Here is a 24,131-nt window from a genome sequence, read left to right on the forward strand (position 1 = left end):
TGAGTGTTGCCCAGCATGTTGCCCAGTTTCAGTTGAAAACACTTCAACACCATAGGATCTGGTGACTTATCCTCAGATAACAAGTAACAGGTTTCATGATATACTATATATTATAGGTCACAGTATTAGTAACATTAACATTCATTATAACTGAATATTCATTATATTCATTCATTATAACCTGGCTATTCGGTTTATTTTTCAGAACATGTTTCACCATGTAGTTACTGCATGCAGTGTTAGCAGGAGGTTATATGACTGTTTTTTATTTTGCTCAGTTGGTCTGTCATCCCTTGGTAAAAATAGTTCTACTGGCAACAGCAGGTTTTAGATTCAGATTCAGAACAAGTATTCTGCACTTTAGTAACAGCATCATGATCCAGCATAATAGGTGCAATGTGTTTAAATATAGATACGTAGCAAATGGAAAGCGGTAAGTATTTATTTCTGGTTGTTAAACCTGCTTGAATAAGAAAAGCCCGGAAATGAAATTAGCTTATTTTGGATGTTTGTGGATATGTTTTGGAACTTTTTTTTATCACTAAGTGATGTTCATTTTGCTTATGTAGTTTAATTCCAACTGTCTCAACAAACTTCTTCCTCCTTTGAATTCATCCATTAATCCATTTTCTATACCTGCTTTATTCCTAATTAGGGTCACGGGGGTCTGCTGGAGCCTATTCCAGCACACACTGGGCGAAAGGCAGCGGTACACCCTGGACAGGTCACCAGTCCATCACAGGGCCACACATATAGACAGACAACCACACACACTCACACTCACTCCTACGCAAGTTAGAATTACCAATCAACCTAATGTGCATGTTTTTGGACTGTGGGAGGAAACCGGAGTACCCGGAGTAAACCCACACAGGCATGGGGAGAACATGCAAACTCGAACCCAGGACCTTCTTGTTATGAGGCAACAGTGCTAACCACTAAGCCACTGTGCTGCCCCTCCTTTGAATCAAGATATATTATTTTTCATAAAAGGTGCACTGTTAAAAAGACATGAATTTTGTTAGCGCAAAGTAACTATTAATGAAAATGATAATGTAATTTTAGCTCATTTTCTTAAAGGGTGCAAATAATTCAAATAATGCTAACCAGACGGACACATGGCTTCGGCATCATGTCATTATGCAATTTTTAGCCTGATGTAAAGAAAAAGCAAAATCTTTCCATCATTACTGCACTGCTGTTTTCTCAAGTACCACTTATATTTAAACGCTCCCAGTGGGACAGCAGAGTCAAATCAGCCATGCCTTTAACTAATGTCTCATAAATTTAGTGCTCTATGCCAGCTGATGGCCACATAATCATGCTGCCGAAAAGACAAGTGTCTGTTCTTTCGAAGCTCATGTATATATTCAGAGTCTTGCTGATTTCAAGGTCATTTTGGCAGATCTACCTCTGAGCACGCTAAGCAGGAAAATTACCAACAGGTTTCTTTTATTACATAATTGTGAAATGTTGAACAGACATGTATCAAGAGCTTATAATTCCCGATGCATTTAATGAGCCTCGCTGATTTATAAGCTGTACTGATTGAAGTACCTGTGTTCTGCTTAGGACTTGCCGGAGGGTGAACTCGGAATGAACACAACTCATTATACAACCACATCTTTTTTTTTGCATTGCAGTAATAAAATATTACATTGTGTAATGCTGTGTTGTTTCATCTGGGCACTTTCTCTCTTTTGAGAAGTGCACCAACTGCTCATAACGCCTCATGGCGTCCAATCACTCTTTCACCTGATGGCCTAATCATCATTTCAATCAATTTGTTTCTGAGAAATCGTTTTTGAGAGTCCATTCCCAAACTTTAATCATTAAAAATCTTCAGTTAATGCTTGATATGTAAGAGTACAAATATAAAATGAAGATTTTTGCATGACATAGAATTACAGTATATCTAAACATACTGTATACACATCATTCTCAGTATTGCATTAAAATGGGTTATGTCTGCTCCTGGCGCTTTTGAATGACCAGCTCAGGAAAACCGGTCCTGCTGTCCATCTCTCTGGTAAAGTTCAGATCAGTGGCTTCCCCAAGAATCACTTCTGCTGTAGTGAACACTTCCAGGTCGCCCAGCACATGACCGCCGATGGTCCGGCCTTCCTTATCAGCCAGGCAGATATGCAAATGAGCTTCGGGGTTTAGTGTGCCTACCAGAGACACAATCTCAAAGCGTTCCTGTCGCTGAATCACCTACACACATACACACACACACACACATCAGTAAACTGGCCACCAAACTAACCCCTGAGTCATAAAATACATAAATACTTATTACTTTATATTATATTTATAAGTATTCAGAGATGCACAGTCCTACAGTAACCTCAAGGCTCCATAACTAAAGAAGCAAAACACAGATTATACAGTATCTCGACCGTATTTGTTGTTAGCCGAAACTAGTGCACATTTCATTTTAGCCATATATCTGATATAGACCTGATTAGTGTTGTCTGCTGTTGCGTTGGCCAGCCGTAGTGTTGCCTTTGTCACGCTGCCCACACATGTGATGATGAACGGTGCTTTGAGCTGCTTCTCCTCCACAAATGCCTGCAGAGAGGAGAGTAACTCCTGTCCTGGGCCCAGACGCAGAGCAAACACACTCAGAGATGAGCTTGTTGCGGCCTACACACAAAGACACAAAAAGTGAGGAGAGAAAGAGAGAGAGAGAGCCTCTATGACTGCTGGATAACACTCAGCAAAACATGGCTATGACAAAATAGGGTTATGTGGTGATTACAAGCAGAGACAATTTATAAGATTTTAAGTTTTAAAAAGCACCATTGATCCATACTATATCCAGTCAGTATTTATAATAGCACCAGAGCTTAGGGCGATCTGAGCATGAATGTCCTTTATAACTCTTTTCCAACACTAATAAAGAGATAAAGAAAAGAGTTTTTTAAATAAATATAATTCTACATTCAGATATTTCGGTGACATGGTGGTGTAGCACGTAGCGTTGCTATCTCACTGCTTCAGAGTACTGATTGGAATGCTAAATCTAACTTGTCCATTGGTGTAAATGAGTGTAAAATGACCACCCAGTAGCATGAATGCAGCGGTCAGTCAGTCCTAATGTTTTCTCATGATGTACAGTATATCATTATATATATATATATATATATACTGCATTTGATATGATATATTTCTTATTTTTTTGTAAATGTGTGAGAATTGACTTGTGTCACCGTTGGAGGCTAACACAGTTGTGCTGGCAAATTTTGTTGTGCTTGAACAATGACAATAAAGTTCTTCTTGATCTTCGTATATATACATATTGTATGCATATTTAAGTTTAGTTATATCTTTTAATACTATACTTAAGGCTGCTAAGGCTCTCAGTTTTTCATAACTTTCATGTTAATATACATTTCTTTAGGCAAATCCAATTACTGTGTTCAAGTCAGAGGAAAAACAGTTAGGGACAATTTTCAGAGCTTTGAAAACACTACATTAGAATTCCAGTTCGAAGTAGATCTTTTGGAGACAAATGCCATAATTAGAAGTGGGAGAACTTTAATTAGGATTGCACCTTTTGCCCTTGATACCATGAAAAAAAAAAATCAAAGCAGCTAATGAAAATAACTGAAAAAAATTGTGGATATTCACGAGTCTGGTTCCTTCTTAGGAGCCATTTTTAACCAATTGTGAGTGCCACAAGCATGCAAAACTAAAAATCTTCTGATCACACAGACTTTATTAGGAAAGAGGCACAAAGTAACTTTCAGGAACGAACAACATTTAGTCTGAAAGGTTCAACTGAACCCCAAGATAACAAAAGAGGAAATGGTGAAAAAGTTGGATTCATCAAATAAGAAAAATGTACATCCATTATTAAGAGAGCACTACATTTCTTTAACCTGTTATAGCCTGTCCATAACCAGCATAAATTGCAGACTGAAGTTTTCAGAAGATCAACATAGTAAAGATCTTGCCTTTTTGAGGAGTGTTTTCTGTGTAGAACTTTGATGATCAGTATTATGTATGGAGTAATTTGTATAGTAAAGTATAGCAATGTGGGGATATGGTAGCTTAATGGTTAAGGTGTTGGACTACTGATCAGGTTGTGAGTTTGAATCGCAGGTCCACCAAGCTGCCACTGCTGGCCCCTGACCAAGGCTAGCCTTAAAAAAGCATAAGTCACGTTGGATATGGGCATCTGCCAAGTGCCAGAAATGTAAATGGAGGTAAAAGTGTGAGGCTAATTAAGCTTCTGATCAGTAGGTTGTAAGATTGTTCAGACCCCAAGACTACTAAGCTGCTACTTGAGGGTCCTGACCTCAACTGCTGAAATGTGTAAATGTTTTTGGACAATTATCCTAAGCATACCTCCAAAAATGAGTCAAAATGGCTTAAAGGGAAAAAGTGAAAGCAGTGGAGGGATATTGCAAGGACATCTCTTTTATGTTTGTTCTTGTTTCCTCACATTTTTTTCTTGTGTCCTTAGAGAAAGAAGCTTGGAGCTTGGAAAAATAGGAATAGAAACAAGGAAGTAAGGGTGGCTGTTAAAGAAATAACAACCACCCTTATCTGTTAAAAAAATAAATATGAGCTGCATTGTGAGCATGTTTTATGCTGTGCCATCTCACGTTTGTACGTCTGACCCACTGAGTCAAATGAATGAATGAGACACGGCTGTAGTGATACACATTGTCAGGTGTCTGGGAGAGGAGTAAACCTTGGACAGGAGCGACTGTGGATCTGGAATTTTACAAACCGCACGCAGTGTTTTGTGTAGCCACTAAAGAAAATGTGAGGTTGTGTATCTGTGTATCTTTCAGCAGGAGACGGCCTCTGCAGTGTGTCCTTTTCTCATTACACACCGCATGCTGTGAATGCACTAGAGCTTTTGCACAGTTTGTGTTTTGTGTTCCATGGGTCAGCGCATCCATTCAGTGTGTCTTTCTCTTGCCCGTCTTTATCTGCCTCTAATTCTCTTTCTCCTGCGGACTGGCTTCTCCGTCTGTATAGGCTACACACACCCACCGTCTTTCTGTGTCTGTCTCTATCTCTCTGTTTCAATGAACTCTTCATGGGGCTCGAAGGGGCACAGTGGACACCTGTAGGCTCTGTGGGGGCTTTTTTTTAAGGCCTGGGTCTCCTGACACTAGCCAGCTGGAGCATTTTAAATTCAGACTGTATCTCAGATGAAATAAAATTGTTTGGATAAAACATAAGCAGGACATGTTGTCTAAGGTGTTGTCATAGTGTCTGAGGTTTCCTTCTAAAGAAAGATTTTTGCATTGTGCAACCTGCATGCCTAAATCCTCAAATTATCTCACAGCATTTACCTTAATTATACCAAAACACTGTGATTAAAAACGCAGAATAAAGTACGTGCACATTAATCATATGTTGTTTTACACTTGTGCATAATAGTGTTGTCTATTTTTAATAATAACAACACACTAAGACATTTCAAGATGATCACTGAAGACATTCAATGAAGAAGAAGACGTTGAAGATATTCAAGTAGTCAAGGCTATGGATCAGTTCAAGTTGAGTTAACAGTTTATATAACTTAACAGGGCTATCATGTTACACAGAGTATGCAAAACATGAATCCACCTTTTAGATTGAAGAACATCTTCATGAGGTAAGCATTATACTACTTAGCCCCTTTCTTTATTATCCCAATTCTGTCATAACTCTTTATACTCTGTGCATGTCTGTCACATTGCTTTCATTTCTACTAAAAACTTGTTTCTTGGACAAATTGCTTATTAAACACTGTACACTACAGCATGGACGAAGCAGGACAGACTACTTCTCTGTTCAGGTAAACCATGCTCACTTTTACCATGCAACTGTTGAATACATGATTTATAATTTTCCATAACAGGAGCTCCAGCGTCACAAATCACACATTTATAATAACAGCTATATGGGACGTGTATATGGAACGTCTCCTCTGTAAGTATTTTTCTTTGTAAACAATAAAGGTCTAACACTTACATGTGCATACAAAAGTGCACATAATTTGTGCTGTGCCACTGTGCCAGCCAACAACTTTAATTCATTTCTTTTTAATATGTATAGTACACAGCGGTACAAGGTAGTTTATAAATAAGCTTACCATTAGGCTTCTGGAAAAGCTGCTGCCTTACTGTCGTACTTCACTCTGAACACCTGATCAGTTCAAAATATAATTCCTCTTTAGTTCCTGGAACGAGGAAAAATATAAAAGACGACGGTTACAAAGCAACAAACAGAATAATGTGAGCAACATACAATGTAGGAAGTTTTGCTCAGGTAAAATGTTCTGTAGGAGACACAGAAGAGTTCAATCAGTAACAAGTGGAAAAGGAGCAAAGGTCAAAGCTCAGAGAGTGGAATGTCCTTAAACCAACAACGTGTTCAGTTAAAATTGCTTCACATGTTCGTTGTATTGAATTAAAATTTGAATACAGCAAAAAGATACAGGCAAAGTGACCTTTAGTGTGTCATGATGAATGACAGACTGATGCACTATGAGTAAAACTACAACACAGCATCTGTTTAAACATAATAAAGTAAGTGCTTTCTAAAAAACAATGAGTGGTCATCTATGGCCACCTGCTGGTCAATGACAATACATACTACTAGATATACTGTAATTCATAATACTTGATGGCATGGAACCATTTAACCCTTTAAACGCAAGATTAAATAAAGATTATAACTTACATTGTTTTTACTTTTTTTTTCCATTAAGTGGATGAAAAGATTTTCCATCCATGAAAATTTCCATCTACACCAAATCAGCCATAACATTATGACCACCTGCTTAATATTGTGTTGGTCCCCCTTTTGCTGCCAAAACACGCCTGACCCATCGAGGTTGGGACTCCACTAGATCCCTGAAGGTGTGCTGTGGTATCTGGCACCAAGATATTGGCAGTAGGCAGTAGGTCCTTCAAGTCCTGTAAGTTGAGAGGTGGGGCTTCCATGGATCAAGCTTGTTCGTTCAGCATATCCCACAGATGCTTGATTGGATTGAGATCTAGGGAATTTGGAGGCCAAGTCAACACTTCAAACTCGTTGTTGTGCTCATCAAACCATTCCAGAAGCATTTTTGCTTTGTGGCACGACGCATTATCCTGCTGGAAGAGGCCACAGCCATCAGGGAATACTGTTTCCATGACAGGGGGTACATGGCCTGCAACATTGCTTAGGTAGGTGGTACATCAAATGGATGGTAGGACCCAAGGTTTTTCCAGTAAAACATTGCTCAAGCACCTCACTGCCTCCACCAGCTTGCCTTCTTCCCATAGTGCATCCTAGTGTCATGTGTTCCCCAGGTAAGAGACGCACATGCACCCGGCCATCCACGTGATATAAAAGAAAATGTGATTTATCAGACCAAGCCACCTTCTTCCATTGCTGCGTGGTCCAGTGCTGATGCTCACGTGCCCATTGTTGCTGCTTTTGGTGGTGCACAGGGGTCAGCATGGGCACCGTGACTGGTCTGCGGTTATGCAGCCCCATACACAACAAACTGAATATGTGTAATAAATAATAACATTACTATGTAACAAGAAGAATGTTGTATTTTAGTATAACTCAAATTATCCACATATTATTTCTCATCATAATTCATTAAAGCTCTGCATCTTGTGTCTTCAAGCAGAAAAAGCACATATCAGCAGCTCCAGATGAATAAAATAGCCAGGATAGAGATGCATTAAAGAAAAACAAACAAACAAGCAAACAAAAAAAAAACTGAACAAAATGATCTATTTAGATGTTCCATTTCATTCCGAGGAACCTGAACATTTAATAAGATCTGAAATATCTGTTCTACAGGTGACAGTAGGTCACATGAAAGCTGATGTAAAGCCTTCCAAGAAAATCATTATTTGTTCTCTGATCTATTTTCCTCCACCGTTCCTAAGCTATAGACTGCTATAGAGAATTTCCTTTCACCATAAAGAATCATCCCTTTTCTATACGTCTATCATTGTTCCTGCTCAAGCATAGATAACGATACACAACATCCACAAGTGTTCCTCTTATAAAAAAAAAGAGACTGAATATTTCAGAGAGGCATTTTAGTCTTATATCTGTGGCCCCGGTGCACTGTAGATGCTCTTTTTTTTCCATCATGCTTGTCCTTCAGGTACTTGATGTTGAAGAATATGAACCAATTTCAGATGTGACTATGGGAGAACTGGGATTTGAAAGCATTGGAAACTGAAAACACAAATGCAATTTCAATTATTTTTAGTTTGCCCTGGATGCTAGGGCAACTAATGCATAATGAATGTACACAAATGTACTGCATCCACTTCTTCAGTGATGATTTCTAGCTTCTAGTGGCTCACTTGATATGAGGCTCTCAATTTGATATGTCCATGTGTCAAACTATTCATTTCCAAAAATGCACATTAAAACAGTAATCATTAAAAACATCGATCATATTAGGTAAGGTTTAATTGATATCATAATTATAATCTGATATTAATAATTTATTGATAATTTGATATTGCATCAATTCAGTGTCTAACTCCATTTCCCAGAATGCACCTCTAATTACCATGGACTTCAACATGCAGTTCACATGCTCAGGTTCTGATAAACACTTATAAACTCACTGACTGTACACAGATTTTTATAAATGTTCATTCAGTTCATTTTCTCACCTGTGATATATCAAACCTCTGATTCACACGTGCTACTTTTTGGTTTTGAACCATGATTTCTTCTTTGGAACCCTTCTTCTTCTAAGTGACCCCAAAAAGCAGGATTATAAATTATTACAGCTGTATAAAAGTAAAGACAAACAGTACTAAGTGTGGGATGAACGCAGGAGCCGTTTTTTAGTTCTTAGGTCCAACTTTAGAGTATCAATTAAATTAATTGATAATTAAATTAATTATTTTTTTCCGAGAAATGCAAATCTGTAAGGTATTCATGTGGCACCAGAATGTGAGTCACAAGTGCAGAAGTGCTAAGCAAAATGGAGCAAAAAAATAAATATAGAGTTATTGTAAGGTATGGTAACTCCCTTTTAAATCATCTTCACCATTGCAGGAAAATCTTCTTTTTGGCAACTGGACTGAAAGTGTCTATTGCATTGTCACAATCAAGATAAGTATCTGGATGCCAGAAAAGAATGAGAAACCATGGAGAAGAGTAATAGACAAAGCAGGCCTGTTTTACAATGATTTGTCTAATTGGGAAGCTTGATATAGCATTACATCTAGCATGCAGAAAATATTGAGCTACGAGAACTAGTTGCATTTTCCTTCCTCTGATCCCCACAGTCCCTAGAATGACCTCTGTCTGTAATTCCTGGAACTAACATCCTTCTGCTTTCACTTAATTATTGCCATGAATCCACTTGTCTGATCCTTCTGTGAACACTGGGTGGCGCAAAAGCGTCAATTTTTCATCATCTCCCAAGAAGGTATCATGTCAAACTCAGATCAGCTAATTGCTTAACAATGTCTTGCCATCTGTTATTTTATGGAGTAAGTGGCTGTGTCTGTAAGCCCATTCAGACTATTTAGACATTTCAGCTTCCCAAAATTAAGTGCAACTGTGAAGCTTAAATGAGAAGAGAAATCTTTCAACACAAATCTAGTAGATGTACAATAAAGAGAACACAATATAAAAGATAAAGTAAGCAATAAGACAATACAATTAAAATACAGTAAATACGATATAAGGCTCCTTCAGAGGGACCAACAGGCACTGAAGCCACGCCTCCTTCGGTGGGACTGACAGACACAGAGGCCACGCCTCCTTCTGTAATATAATCTTGAAAATGTTATCACATTATTATATCATTGCATGTGTCCTTGATGTAGCATTTTACCCTGACCGGGATGGACAGGTCTCAGTATCCTTCTCAAAGCTCTGATCTCAGTGTGTGTGTGTCTGTGTGTGTAAAGCTCACCCTCCTGTTTGGCACTGGTTCTAAATGCTTGGCTACAGGCCACCCCAAATGGCTCAGTTTGTCATACAACACTTGTCTCCTATTTGAGACCGTGGCTGAGGGAGAAGCATAATGGCAGTTCAATTACCTGCTTTATTACCACATGATCTGTCCTTTCTGCCTGCACACATTTTGAATTGTCCCACCTTGCACACACACTGGCAGTGCTCTGTACAGCCTTGGCAAAGAACTGCTGGCTCACCCGGGCCCATGTGAACCTGCTCGGTTTGTGTGGGAAGGAAGCAGGTGACACCTATTCATTAACCATTAGCACTCGGCGTCTGCGCCAGGCCAGCTGGCCTTCGTGCGCTCCTTCACCCAATTCACTCATATTTCTCTAAGGAAGGAGCTTTTAATAGAGGACAAAACGAAATGAATGAATCTGCTGCTTCAAAACGTGCCGCAGATGTGAATGATGGACAACGGACATACACACACACACACACAGACACTAAGTTTTACCGCCTGTCGGAGACGCCATCAAAGTCATAACCTGAGCATGGGACACTGGACTAAGATTACAGTATGGGCTCAGTGAATGAAGAAGTCTTAGTCTGTGATTCTCACAGAAAGTAGTTCACACAGCACTTTGTATTCCCTTTATAGTTGTCGTCTTCTATCTTTATTCCATCTATTGTGTTGTGGTGGTGTTCAGGTCTGTTAGCAATAATGTAGCATGAGTTATTTACACAGCGTACAAAGTTACCGCATGTAATTTATCAGTCAGCATTTGGTTAGTGTTTACTTTTCCCCCATTTTATTTCAGGCTAATGGATGGCTGTCTGACTGAAAAGTTTATCCATAAAGTCAAAATCTTTCCGACTTGTTTCACACAACATTGAAAGCTGTGTTTATTTAACCTGCAATATAAATCCTTTAGCGTCCTGTTTTCTGCTAGAAAACAATCCTTTACTTTTATTCTTTGGAAAGACTCTAGGAAATGAATAAAAACATAACAGTGAATCTGACTCAGTTTTAAAGTGAAGCATGTGCTATTCAAAGTCTAAATACAGCAGTGTTTTTTTCTGATTTCTCTGTAGACATTTCATTAGAGAGAACATATGACAGGCAAGTGTTATAAAACCAGGACCCAATCCAGTCTGTGTAACACAGTTTACCTAGGGAAGATTTACTGCATTTCCACAGTATTTGGATTGTACAGCTCCATTTTCTGTGCACTCATCTATTTATTATTCAAATGCGGGAAAATTAATGACTCTAGCAACACAAAGGATTTTTAAATAGTTTTGAAAAGGAATTCATTTTCCCTTCTGTCCTGCCCCAGTGTTGGTCATCTTTAGGGTCTTTAGAACAAGAGTAAATAAAGATGATTGATTTTCCAGGTGCTTTCGCTGCACAGCGAGGCAGATATTTACAGAAGAGGCAGTAAAAGTGTGCCATGTTTAACCAGCCTGATTTGTGCAGACAACTCTGTGTGTGTGTGTGTGTGTGTGTGTGTGTAGGAGACAGATGCTGTTAGTAGGTACAGCACACAGATAAGAGGCCTTTCAGTCTTGCCTGAAGTGAGATGTGCCTGTGAAGGCACAGTCATTCACAGGCCTGGTTTCTTGGACATACAGTAAGCTTAGCCTTTTAAGATATGGGCGGGACACATTCATGTATTTTTGGATTTAATGGATGTGTTTATGACATGTTACTTAGAATTTCCATTCAATAGGAATTCAAAAAATGAGTTAGCTACTGGCATATCCACAGCCTTAGAGCATGTTTTTAAGAGCCTCATGTCTTCATATATTGAGGTATATTTATTTTTTCCATTGGTTTAAAATTATTATTCTAAGGAATATAAGGCAAGTAATATCTAGTCCTCCTTTTATGACAGTCCTATTTCACATATAGACATAAGGTAGAGGGTGGTGATGCAACAGATGGGCTATAGTCAGTAATTATACACATAATAAAACCATTAAATTGCCAAATGATTGCATATATTAGATGAAGTATACTATATCTCATTCTCCTTATATGCCCTTACTACACTGTTTCTTAAACCACAGATGGGCTGGAGAAAAAAAAAAACACAACAAAACGCTGAGCATCCCTGTGCACTGCTAATCCCAAGAATATGCTCAGCTAGAGCTCCATCTAAACCCAGGATTAGCAGAAATAGTCCCCGTGTGCAGCAACAGTCCAGGATTGGACTGATTACAGCTAAATATGTTAATTAGGGAGTCAAACAATAAGACGTTTTGCTTGCAAATCTAAACAGTTGCTGATAAATAAAGCTATACACAATGAAAATATACAATGAGTTGTGTAATGTTTAGAGGTTTTTTTGTTGGTTGCTTGTTTATTTATTACATTTTTATTATTTAAATCATTTAATTATTAAATAATTTTATTATTTTCTGTTCTTATTTATTAATTTATTTATTGTTTGTATGTATTATTTATTATTGCTTTTTATATTTATTATTATTATTATTATTATTATTATTATTATTATTATTATTGTTTATACATTATTAACATTATTAATATTTTTTATTAATATTTGTTTTTTATTATTAACACAAATTATTTACATTGCCATTGAATAATAAAAAGGTAATGTAAAGAGGAGCTTAGTTTCTGTTTTAATAGGGGACAATGTCATAAAAATGTCAGTGAAAAAAGTAAGGTTAATAGGGTTCTGTCTGTGTAGGGGCTGATTTGAAGAATTGTAATCTTCTATCATCATCATATGGTGGGGGTCATGGTGGTAGCAGCCTGAGGTGGTCAGCCCAGACTTCTTTATTCCCAGCCACATATCCCAGCTCACCACAGACTCAAACAAACACTGAGACCTCTCTAATGGTCATTAGTAATCATACAGTACACTCCTCTTGTGAATTCAGCATTCTTTCACACATTTCATCCTGGGAGAACAGAGTAATGTGTGAAATGTTCTAGTTTACATGCCCATACACAACATCTGCTGCAACAATGCTCTTATCTGAGAAATCCCTTGAGTCTAAATTAAGGCTGTGAAATTTTGATGAAGTGAAAGCTGAAGACAAATGATATAAAATTATAAAATGGCAAATTATAATGTTGTATACAAGATATTCATGTATATACCAAAATACCAGACTGGGTTTCTCCAGTAAGTTGGTTGAAATTTTGATTCTGATACCATGACAACAGCTGATAAAATACACCTGCAGTATTCACACGTCTGAATAAGACTCTCTGATTAACTGTGATGTGTCCTCTCAGAGACAAAGGATTCAGATGGATGTCTAAATTATTGCTCTGTGTATGACTGACACAGTCGGTGAAAATTCAACTATATACAAAACAAGACTGCCAAAAACCAGGCAGTAGGACAAACAATTTTATAAGGCAGTTTGATGATGGAAAGCAATGGACCACAAATTGGGGCTTGTTAATTAGCTTGAACATCAGCTTTTATACAGTTTATTTGTGCAAATCCTCAAATGATAATCAGTGTCCATAATGAGTGTCAAAACACAGGCATGGAAATCTAACAGGGTTTCTGTTCCAAAATGGGCACTGGTCAAAACTAGGAAGTACATTCCACACTGAAACAAGATGGTATGCATAAACTAATCAAAGACAGCATGGCAATGATGTGCTTTCTATCTGGAGGGATGATTATTTAAGCTGAATTGTAGAGGCTTCATAAAGACTCTCTACTGGGATCCCCGAAGGCTCACTGGTGGGTGCTCTTCTGTTCTCCCTCTATATCTTATCCCTCTATATATTATTATACCACTGCTATGCTGATGCCACTCAATTCATCTTCTTCTTTCCTTTATCAGACACCCATGTTTCTGCACAGGTCTCAGCATGTCTGGCAGACATCTCATCATGGATGACAGCTCATGAGCTACAACTATCTCCCAGGAAAACTGAGCTACTGTTAATCTCTGGAGATGCATTCCCATGTCAAGATCTTGTGCTCTCCCTGAACAACATTTTTATCCCTTCCCACTATGTGTCATTACATGGATCATTAGGGTAACCATGGCCAACCTATTGTCCTTGTAGCCCCACACTGCTAAACTGACACACCCATGCAGGCTTTGTCTCTACAACATTAGGAGGGTCTAGTCCTTTCTATCCATAGAGGTCACTCATGCTCTTGTTCATTCCCTTGTCATTTTGACATTGCACTACTGGAATTCTCTCCTTGCAGGTCTGCCCCATATGAGATCTGACCTTGGTAACTGATCCAGTATGACGCTGAACTTCTTGTTTTCAACCTCTCCAGGTTCTCTTGCACCAATTTATTGCTATGGTTCATCCACTGGCTTCCTGTAGCTTTCCACATCACATTTAAAACACTGATGCTTGTTAACAAAGCCAAAGACGTACCATACCCTGTACCATGCTCAGTCCGAGCCTCTAGCCCTGCTCCATTAGAACCATCATCTCTCAGTGTACAATGAAGACATGCAGAAAGGATTTTCTCTGCCCCAGCACCCAGGTGCTGAAAACTTCCACGGTCTGTCTGAACACCTAAGTCACTAGCAGTCTACAAACCAAGACTAAAAGCCTCTTAATGAAGCACTTAAATTAGCATATTGATATGTTGTTAAATATACTGTGTGTGTGTGTGTGTGTAAGACCTAGTGGCTTGTTGAGTGCAGGTCACAATGACACACTGTCTGAATGGGTTTTTTTCCATCAGAGTCAACCAGCAATACAGCAATACAATGTTGACCATGCTGCTTCTGGAGGTATAAACCTTAGTCTTAAATCCATCTGTTGCAGCTAACCGAGACCTTGTGGAGACATAGTATATTGTATCTACAGCAATTAAATTGACTTATTCCTCCCTAAATAGATTAAAGTGGAAAGGTTTCCCATCTGGGGTCCGAGTGTATTTTCACTGCTGGCATGCTCCTGCTTTTAGTGCTCTGCTTCACCTTTAATCTTGACTTCACTTGATTGAGAGCACACACTCACACTCTGGCTCTGATGTCCGTCCGCAAGCCAACACACACACATACACACACACAGGTGGGAAATGCTGAATCTGACCTGCATGCTGACACTAACGCTATTTCACCAGCATCTGCTTCTTCAAACAAATTGAAGAATTTCTCCAGCAAACAAATGTAGCTTTTTGCTCTGTTTTATCTTACTAAGCTAAGCCAATGCTTATATGTTCTATTTTTGAATTGTTATGAGACATTGATAAAAAGATTGTAGTAGGTTCAACCTTCCAAATGACTTGGTAGTATCAGAGGTTCTCACATGGTGCTGGTTAATTTCTCAGCATAGTAATGACACCAACATGTCAATCTATCATGCAAGAGCAATATTGAATTAGGACAATTTTGAGTTCAACAAAATACTTTTATGGCCAATAAATTATTATTTGCAGCATTCAGCTACTTGGTGAGGTTCAGATCATGTTCATAGATTACAGGAAGTCCCACTATGTAACGAACCACATCAGTGTGTGATATCACTGAAGACCAGAAAAGATTTAGCATGAGACAGAATTCCTTCACTTGTTTGCTACATTAGCCTTGCAGCACTAGCGCAAAACTAAAGAGCAGACACCAATACTCAAAATCGCACTCCAGAATCTGATTGCTCGCCTAAAATATTATTTTAGCATCTACTCTAGAGTCTCTCAGACATGTATAAAGATCAGGGAGGAGGAGTATACTTGAATCTGTAGTACATAACACCACAAAGCCCTCCAGTCTTTTCTTTAGAGGATACAACCATGTTCATGTCACTAGAGAACTCCATCTCCCAGTTGCAGTTATGATGCAATCCTCATAGTTCTGCATTTAGTAACACCTGATGAAATGTTAGCTAATAATGTTCTGTTTACTGCATAGCAATGAATGGTCCACTGAGCCAACAAACCACTGTACTACTAATGCTACTTACCTGAACCAGCAGTTGATTTTATAACAATAATAATAATAATAATTGTGGAGCCCCAGAAGCCTTTCACATGATTGGTTGTGTGCATGAAGAGGAGTGAAAGAGAGAATGGGATAACTGATCACATCCCTTCAGCAGTTTTGTCTGCCTTTTCAGATGAAAATAACATTGTCACTTCAGTCAGATGTTTGTGTGATTTTGACTCATACTGTCTGCGGTGTTTGCTGTGATAATGATTGTGGCCTCTCAGCTCTCATTAAAGCAGTGTAATCTGTGCAGTGGGAGTGTGTGATAACGGGGCCGTCTCCTGTGGGACTTGAACCGAGCCAGGTGGAGAAGGGGCTTCTGGGTATTCTGGCTATTCCCGCCATGAGCCAACCTATCAGGTTACAGAATCCATGGAAACATGTGATGCCTCACAACATGGCTGTGTTGTCAAAAACATGGCCATGCTGTCTTTCTCCAAGATGGACGTTCTCCAGTTTTGCTTCCTGGCTCAGTTCTGTGTCCCTATATGGATTGCCCATTGGAGATGAGATGGCGTTTAATTAAAAAAAAAAGTGTGTGTATGTCTGCATATGTGAGTGTGTCTGTGTGTGTGTGTGTGAGAGAGAGAGAGAGAGAGAGAGAGAGAGATGGTGTGTGTGACGGACTAATTAGGACCAGCAATTACCCCAAACTGTGGCTGCGTCCCTCCCCTCGGCTGAAAGGACAATAGGTTGTCTGTCAGTGCCAATGTTGCTCATGCATGACAGATGTGTGTGGACGCCCTAGACAATGGCGCCAAATGGGTACCCGATCGGCAAGAGAGTGTGTTTGTGTGTGTGTCTGTGTGCGTATATATGAAGGGGGAGTAGTGGGTGGGTGAAAGATGGCAGCTTGCATCCGAGACAGTCTGCACGGGGTGAAGAAGATCACCGCAGGACCAGCAAATCCAAGCAGACCCCCATGGACTGGCCTTACACACACACACAAACACAGACACACACACACAAACCTGTCATAGGCCCCATGGAGCTGGCTGCAGTTTGCTAATGGATGTCTGCCACCAGTATCTCAGCTACCAGTTCCACACACTCACTCTTTAAATATGAGCTACGAGAGGAGGGAAAATTTGGATATATTAAGAGCATGTATAAGAAAAATGACCTCACTTTTCATCCAAACTTTTCAAACCTCAAAGAAGTAAAGATGGAAAAACTAGTCTTTTTGTTTAACATGCAGTAAATTGACAAATTGTCATATGATGCCCCAGTGAGGTTTTAACATAGTTACTGAAGAATTAACAGAGTGAAAAATTTTAAATAGGGGGAAATTAGCCTATTGAAGAATTAGCAGAGTGCAAAATAAGCACAGCATTGAACTGGCATTTTTAAAAAGTAGCCTACGTCCATCCTGGATTTTCGTTAGTCCCCACTCTGACTGCAGATTTGAAAAATGCACTTTAGGGGGTGGATCCAAAGCATGAATGTGGAAATGACACTGCAGTGCGTGAAGGCATTAACCGGTTATGCGAGGAAGAAAACATACAGATCAGCAAATTTATATATACTGGGGCCATGGGTGGGTCAGTGGTTGAGGTGTAGGGTTAATGATCTGAAGGTCAAGGGTTCAAACCCTGGACCCAAGCTGCCACTGCTGGGCCTTTGAGCAAGGCTTCAGGGCTCTGTTCCATAGTTATCTTCTCCAATGGCGCTGCAACATGGCTAACCCATGCACTCTTAACCCAGCTTTCGCACAAGCTAAATAAGGAATTTCTCAAATTTAAGGAATTAAGGCAACCCCAATATTTTCAGCTGCATTTCAGCTTTACTTTTCAACCCACTGCCTGCTCATTCATCTTCCTCCTTGACCACTGATGACACTGCAGCCTTCCTTGATGAGAAGATAAGTGAAAATAAAATGTCCTTAAGACATTTTTCTCCTGTTTCTCCTACAATGTCCAGCAATCAGCTGCCTGCTGGAGTTCATCAATTCCATAATGCTCCAGACACTCGCACAAAATCTTCCCCCCTTCATTGTGTCTATTATAAATGACTCCCATGACATCTTGATCATGTACCACCTGCTTTCAAGAGAGCAATAATTATTGACCCCGTCTTGAAGAAGCCCACTCTAGATACATCAACAAGCATGTTGGCCAGCATTGTTTCTTTCTTTTCTTTCTTGAACATGTTTTACACAATCAGTTCTCTATCCTATACAGAACAACCTTCAAGATTTAAACCAATAGGGCTTGAAGGTGGTACACTCAAGCAACTGGCCATGCAGCTCCTATTGAAAACCTTCATGCTGCTAGATCAGCTAAACTATCATTGATCCTCATTCTTTTTGACCTTTCAGCAACACTCAATAGTCAGTCACAAGTCTCTCTTGTCCATCCTCATAAGTCTTGGAATTGCTTCTTACCAGGAGGGATGGTCATATCAGGTGACATCAAGGTGATCCACATGTGGTCCGTGCAGACTCTCCACTGGTGTTTCACTCGGCTCAGTGCTCTCAGGCTCTTCTGTTCCCCTTCTATACCCACTCTCACAGTGAAGTCATATCCTTGCATGGGTTCTGAAATCACTGCCATGCTGATGACACTCTACCCATCCTCTCCTCTGCTCCCTTAGACAGTCATGTTTCTGCTCAGATCGCAGCATGTCTTTTAGACCTATCTTATCTTGGATGGTAGCTGAAATTAAATCCCAGCATGACTGGCCTGCTATATTTGCTTGAAGATGTATCCCCATGTTAAGATCTTGTGATCTGCCTAGGAAACATTCAAATCACACTTTCTGACACTGCATGTGTCCTTGTGTAGTTCTGGAAAACCAAATGTCCTTCTCACCTCACAGTGCTAGCCGGATTCGGTCATGCAAGCTTCTCCTTTACATGATTCAGATGATCCAGCCATTTTAAGCTACAGAGACCAAGTGCTTGTTCAGTCATATGGCATCTAAACACTGGACTACTACAACTCGCTGCTGGCATGTCTGCCCCTGCACACCATCCAACCCTTACACTTGATTCAGAGTGCAGCTGCATGATTTGTTCACAACTTCAAGTTCTCCTACACCACTTCATTGCTATGCTCCCTCCACTGGCTTCCTGCAGCTGTCTGCATTAGATTTATAACACCAAGGCCTGAATATAAAGTCACAAGACTATCTTAAGGTTATTATCCCACCCTACACTGCACCACACTCCCTTTGGGCCTCTAGCACAGCTCAACTTGACCCACAATTTCTAAAAGTACATGGTAGGCATGCATCAAGATTCTGGATTGTCTGGATGTCTGAATCACTGAACCTGCCTCCTTACCAAGCACTTTAATTAAGAATCCTATTAAAAGAAAATCTCACCTTGTGTGTTTTCTTTTCATGCTGCACTAATCTTCCCCAGGGTTTTATCTTAATGGTATTCCTAGTCCCTGACCCTACTGAACTACGATGATGATATATTTTCGAGACTACAAAGCACTTCTTGAAATTACATTTCTATCTGGAATGTCTAGCACACGTGTAAGTGTGATGTTTTTGTGTTTCACTCTCAAAATTGTTCATGAGGTCACAACAGCCATGCAACCTTATTCTGAAAACTGAAAATGAAAGCTGAATCACATACAGCTGCTGCTAGTACACTATCTACTTATGTGTGGGTACAGAATCATTTGAAATCCAGCTTATTATTTTAGTTCATTCAATTGCTGTATTCCCATCAAGGCTGTATTACCAGTTCATGCCCAGTGTTCCTGGGACCCTGAGCAAGATAGTATGGTTACTGAAAATGCATGTACAGTATGAATGAATGTTGCTACTGTATATTCACCATGCACTCAGAAAACCATTACTTACAGTAATGACTCCAAGATGCCAAGATGAAGGTTCCATCAGTTGAAGAGAAGAGCTTGTTATTCTATGAAGCTGTGTATGGGTCATTCAAGAGTTTATTGTCATATGTACATTAAACAGTGTGTTAAACCATACAATGAAATTACCTCTGTGAATCCTCCAGCAGCAAGACATAAGTTAAGGAGTTGTCATGGAGTGGCCAAATCCCTGAACAGATAGTTATGACCTAAAATAATCAAATAAAACTTAAGTGTGTTAAAAATACTTACAGTGTGGATAGGGCTGATGAAGGAAGAAAAATAATATACAAAAATCTGAGTAGGCCTGTGTGCAAGAAATTCCCTGGCTGAGGTAAAGAATAATGGCAAATTAGCATTGTAAGAAGTTACTTACAATTGGCATAGGGGAGATTTGGCAACTTTCTGTGGAAAATTACAGAATTTTCTTACCTTTCCATTTAGATCATGCAGTAGCTCTTGCCTCGGAGTTCTTGAGTAAAGCATCATAGATAGGACTTTCAGGATGGTCCAGACCATTGCCTTTGAATACTAGCAACTAACTAGCATCTGACTAATATCAGTGGATAGTACAAGCAGACTAAATCTGCAATGAAATGTTCAAAAAGCTAATATGAGTGTGATTATCAGGTAAATATCTATCTTACAGGAGTCCAATGCACTATATTGCTACATAATAGTTGTAATTATGTCATTAATCACTTGAATTTTTTAAAACAGACTTTGAACCTACATCGCGCAACAGTTAACCACGCACTCTAGCTAAGATACAAAATCAACATGCATGCTTAACTCAACTCTGAAAATGGCCTGTAGTGAGGACTTTGCCTAGAGCTTGCGTAATAATGGCGTAATAATGAATTAACTTGACAAGATAGAGTAGCATGGGATTAGCAGAGTGAGAAATCAGTTTACCAATTAATACCTTATTGACATATTAGCACAGTGTTCTGCGTGTTAGAAAATCTCCATGTAAAGTAAGGACTAGTGAAGAATTAGCCAGGCGAAAAATTAGCGAGGAATTAGCATAGTGAGGAGATATCTTATTAAAGAATTAGCACATGGGCGAATTAGCATAGTGAACAATTAAGCATATTAGCGTAAGAATTAGCGTAGTGCTGAATTAGCCGTTAGTAATAAGCCTGTTCATCCTGTATTAACTGGAATCAACTGGAGTTCTCCTTTTATACCAGCTTGCCTTTCACCTCAGTGTCCCAACTGAAACTGCCACCTCCAGCAGAGCAGGCATGATTGTGAGTGTGTGTGTGTGTGTGTGGTGTGATGAGCTCCCCTGTCAGAAGCAGCATGGCTATAGCCACGATGCAGGCTGGAATGGCAAGTGCGAACATGTCGCTGCAGAAGGCAGCTGCCAACGTCAGGTGCCGGATGAGAAGCCACGTGTGAGTTGTGTACGTGCAAATGTGTGTGTGTCAGCTTCAATCAATGGAATCCCCTGATGCGAGCATTTTTCCTTTGTCCTCTCTCTCTCTCTCTCTCTCTCTCTCTCTCTCTCACTCTCTCCCTCGTCTTGGCTTTCCTTCCTTCTCTCTCTCTCTCTCTCTCTCTCTCTCTCTGCTGCTAAACTTGTCAATGCCAGTGATGTGAACTCCCGTAGGAATCTCTCTCTCTCCTTTGCTCTCTTGTCATCTTTGTCTGGCTCGGAAATGAAAGAAATGAAAATCACTGCTATGTGAAATGGAATTGCTCTTACTCATGCTCAGTTCAGTGGAGTGTACACTCTTACTTCACTAGATTTTAATCAGAATGAGACAAAGCCAGCACACACACACACACGCACACACACACACAGGTCCAGATATTCCTTCCTCTGCTTGGATTTGGATGCTCTTTTTTTACTTGGTGCATATTATATTCCCTGACAAGCAAGAAATTTGATATATGAAGATCTCCAACATACACATCAAATAACTGAGCTTAACTTCCATACACTTTTTTTTTTTTTTAATTTTATTTTTATTTTATTTTTAATATGTATCATTTGTTAAAAATAATATTTTAAAACCACAACCCCCAAACACACACACACACACTATGGACAATTTAGCAATGCCAATCAGCTTATAACATACAGTATGTTGTTGGACTGGGGGATAAACCAGAGTATCTAGAGGAAACCCCGTAGCCTATGGAGAAGTGCAACAGCCCGGAGGTTTGTGTGAGTGTGTGTGTGTGTCACAAATTCCACATACACTGGTAGAATTTATATTTTAAACATTTCAATCTGCAGCATATCTATACTTCTTCTGCATTCTCTGATATGGTAATTGTAACTGGACCGTTCATCATTTAAAACATCTGTAATGCAGAGTCTGTTGAATTTATTTTACAGTAAATGTGATCCCTGACTGCAAAAAGTTTCTCTACTGATCTACTCTGTTAGCACTTAGATTTAGCCTTTTTAATTTGTGTTTCGTCATTTCGGTTGAAAATTGCCAGACTAAAATCACTGGCACAGCCTCTGGATCCATCTTTTCATCGTTTAAAGAGATTAATGGCTGCCATTGCTCTGACATCTTTAAGGACCTTTTGCTGTGGTACTAAGAATCGATTGCTATATATATATATATATATATATATATATATATATATATATATATATATATATATCTACACTCTCAACTGTGGCTGTCCCCCATACTAAATCAATAACCAACAATCAGCAGTGGCCACAATATCCTGGTCTCTGGGCTTTTAGAGTACATTATACAGCGCTATCAGAGATGCCCAAAGATAAGTAATGTGGTCACTTGAGGCTTTTTCATACATGAAACATCTCTATGAGTGCCATGAGCACACTTCCAGTCAGGCTTTCACCATCAAAGCCTCACACACTGCTGATCTCAGTACATGCTCGTTTCTGGGCCGGCGAGATTACCTGTGATGGAGCTGCTGGTCGGAGTGGGTTCTACATTCCACCCGCTGTGTATGTCATTACAGTGGAAATGCTTTCACCCATCATCCTGGCTTTCAGTGGCATTTCGCTAAGTCTCCTCACTGAAAGGATGTGGAGAGCTTGTGGTCATGTCAATCTAAATCCACAGGAGGTGCTGCGCTGTGCTTTGTGTGTGTGGAATGTGATACACCGATAAACAGAAAAGGTCCGCTAATACACCCTTGAGGCACTCAACACACTCGCTATGCCCTTTCAGATTCAGAAATACAACCACATCAGGAATCCGAGCAGAGTCTAAATGGTCCACTATCCTCTCAGAGCCATCCAATTAAAGTAGTGGTCTCATGCTGTGAACAGATTTCTTCCCTCCATTTCTTCCTAATAATTATCTTGCGATCATCTGGGTTGCCAAACAGAGGCAGAAGACAGATATCCTGTTGTTCTGCCTCTTTGAGGACTTGAGATGCCCTCCTGCTGCTGTTAGCAGGGCCCTTTACTAAAAGGCTTAGGATGGCTTTAGATGGACTATGATTGAGCTCGGTTTACCTCACTTCCATACCTAGCATCAACTATCAATGTCTACATGAACACATGCAGCGTACCTGAATTTAACTACCTGAGTCTAATAGTCAGGATCTGTCTGTCTGTCTGTCTGTCTGTCTGTGAATGAGCCTTCTTGTGTCCCCTGGGATAGACTCCAGGTTTCCTGTGTAGGCTAAGCAGTACAGAAAATGGATGGACCGTTTAATTTGGTCAAATATTATATATATTCATCGTTATTTAAGAATGCAAGTCCAAATTAAAAGAAACATTAAGAAGTGAACTAACTAAATCAGTATCAGGGGTTTAATTGTTTCGATGTGGCATCACAGAAGCTAATAGTGAATGATATTTAATATAAATGCTAGATGTTTGTCTATATATTTTATATATTCAGTATCAGAGCTATTAGACTAACATTTATCAATTAAAAATGTCATTCATTAAAGCCATGCTGTAAAAGCTGGTTCATTTATCCAGTCATCACAACAGAGATTATTATTCCATCACAGTGATGGACAGAATAAATAGCTAGCTACATGTGTTCTATTTGACTAGCTAGCTAGTTTGTTTAAGTTACAGTTGCTATTGAATACAACAACAGTAAACAGGGTACACACACACACACACACACAGGTGGGAACAGTATTTCACCAGCATCTGCTTCTTCAAACAATTTCAACATAGCAAACAAATTTAGCTTTTTGCTCTGTTTCATCTTGTTGAACTAAACTAATGCTCTTCTTTCTTTTTTTTTTAACAAAGACATTTATTGTTATGAGGCATTGGTAAACACACACACACACACACACACACACACACTAGATTTATGAATTTGTCTAAAAAGTCTTCTGCCAGGTAACAGATGTTTGAGCTGCTAATTTAATTCAAGAGGGTATAGCTCCATGTTGTTATCATTTACAGTCACTTGGATTTTCAGTAGTCAAATATTTTGAAATATTAGCCAAGTAGCTTATTAAAATGCTCACCTGTATCTCAGTGAA

At 39.3% G+C, this 24,131-nt stretch overlaps 1 protein-coding gene across 1 annotated transcript; it reads right to left on the bottom strand.

Annotated features, from left to right (window-relative positions):
- Nucleotides 1-1,457: 1,457 nt before the first annotated feature.
- LOC131346033 (bifunctional protein GlmU-like) lies at nucleotides 1,458-6,333 on the bottom strand. Its single transcript, XM_058379340.1, has 4 exons — nucleotides 6,256-6,333; nucleotides 6,101-6,153; nucleotides 2,461-2,646; nucleotides 1,458-2,214 (listed from the first exon to the last, which is right to left on the bottom strand). Exons 2-4 carry the CDS (start codon nucleotides 6,101-6,103, stop codon nucleotides 1,963-1,965), a joined length of 441 nt encoding a protein of 146 aa, XP_058235323.1. The 5' UTR covers nucleotides 6,104-6,153; nucleotides 6,256-6,333; the 3' UTR covers nucleotides 1,458-1,962.
- Between the last annotated feature and the right edge of the window lie 17,798 nt (nucleotides 6,334-24,131).

This window comes from Hemibagrus wyckioides, linkage group LG25 (genome assembly GCF_019097595.1).
Source record: "Hemibagrus wyckioides isolate EC202008001 linkage group LG25, SWU_Hwy_1.0, whole genome shotgun sequence".
In the NCBI taxonomy this organism is placed as follows: domain Eukaryota; kingdom Metazoa; phylum Chordata; class Actinopteri; order Siluriformes; family Bagridae; genus Hemibagrus; species Hemibagrus wyckioides.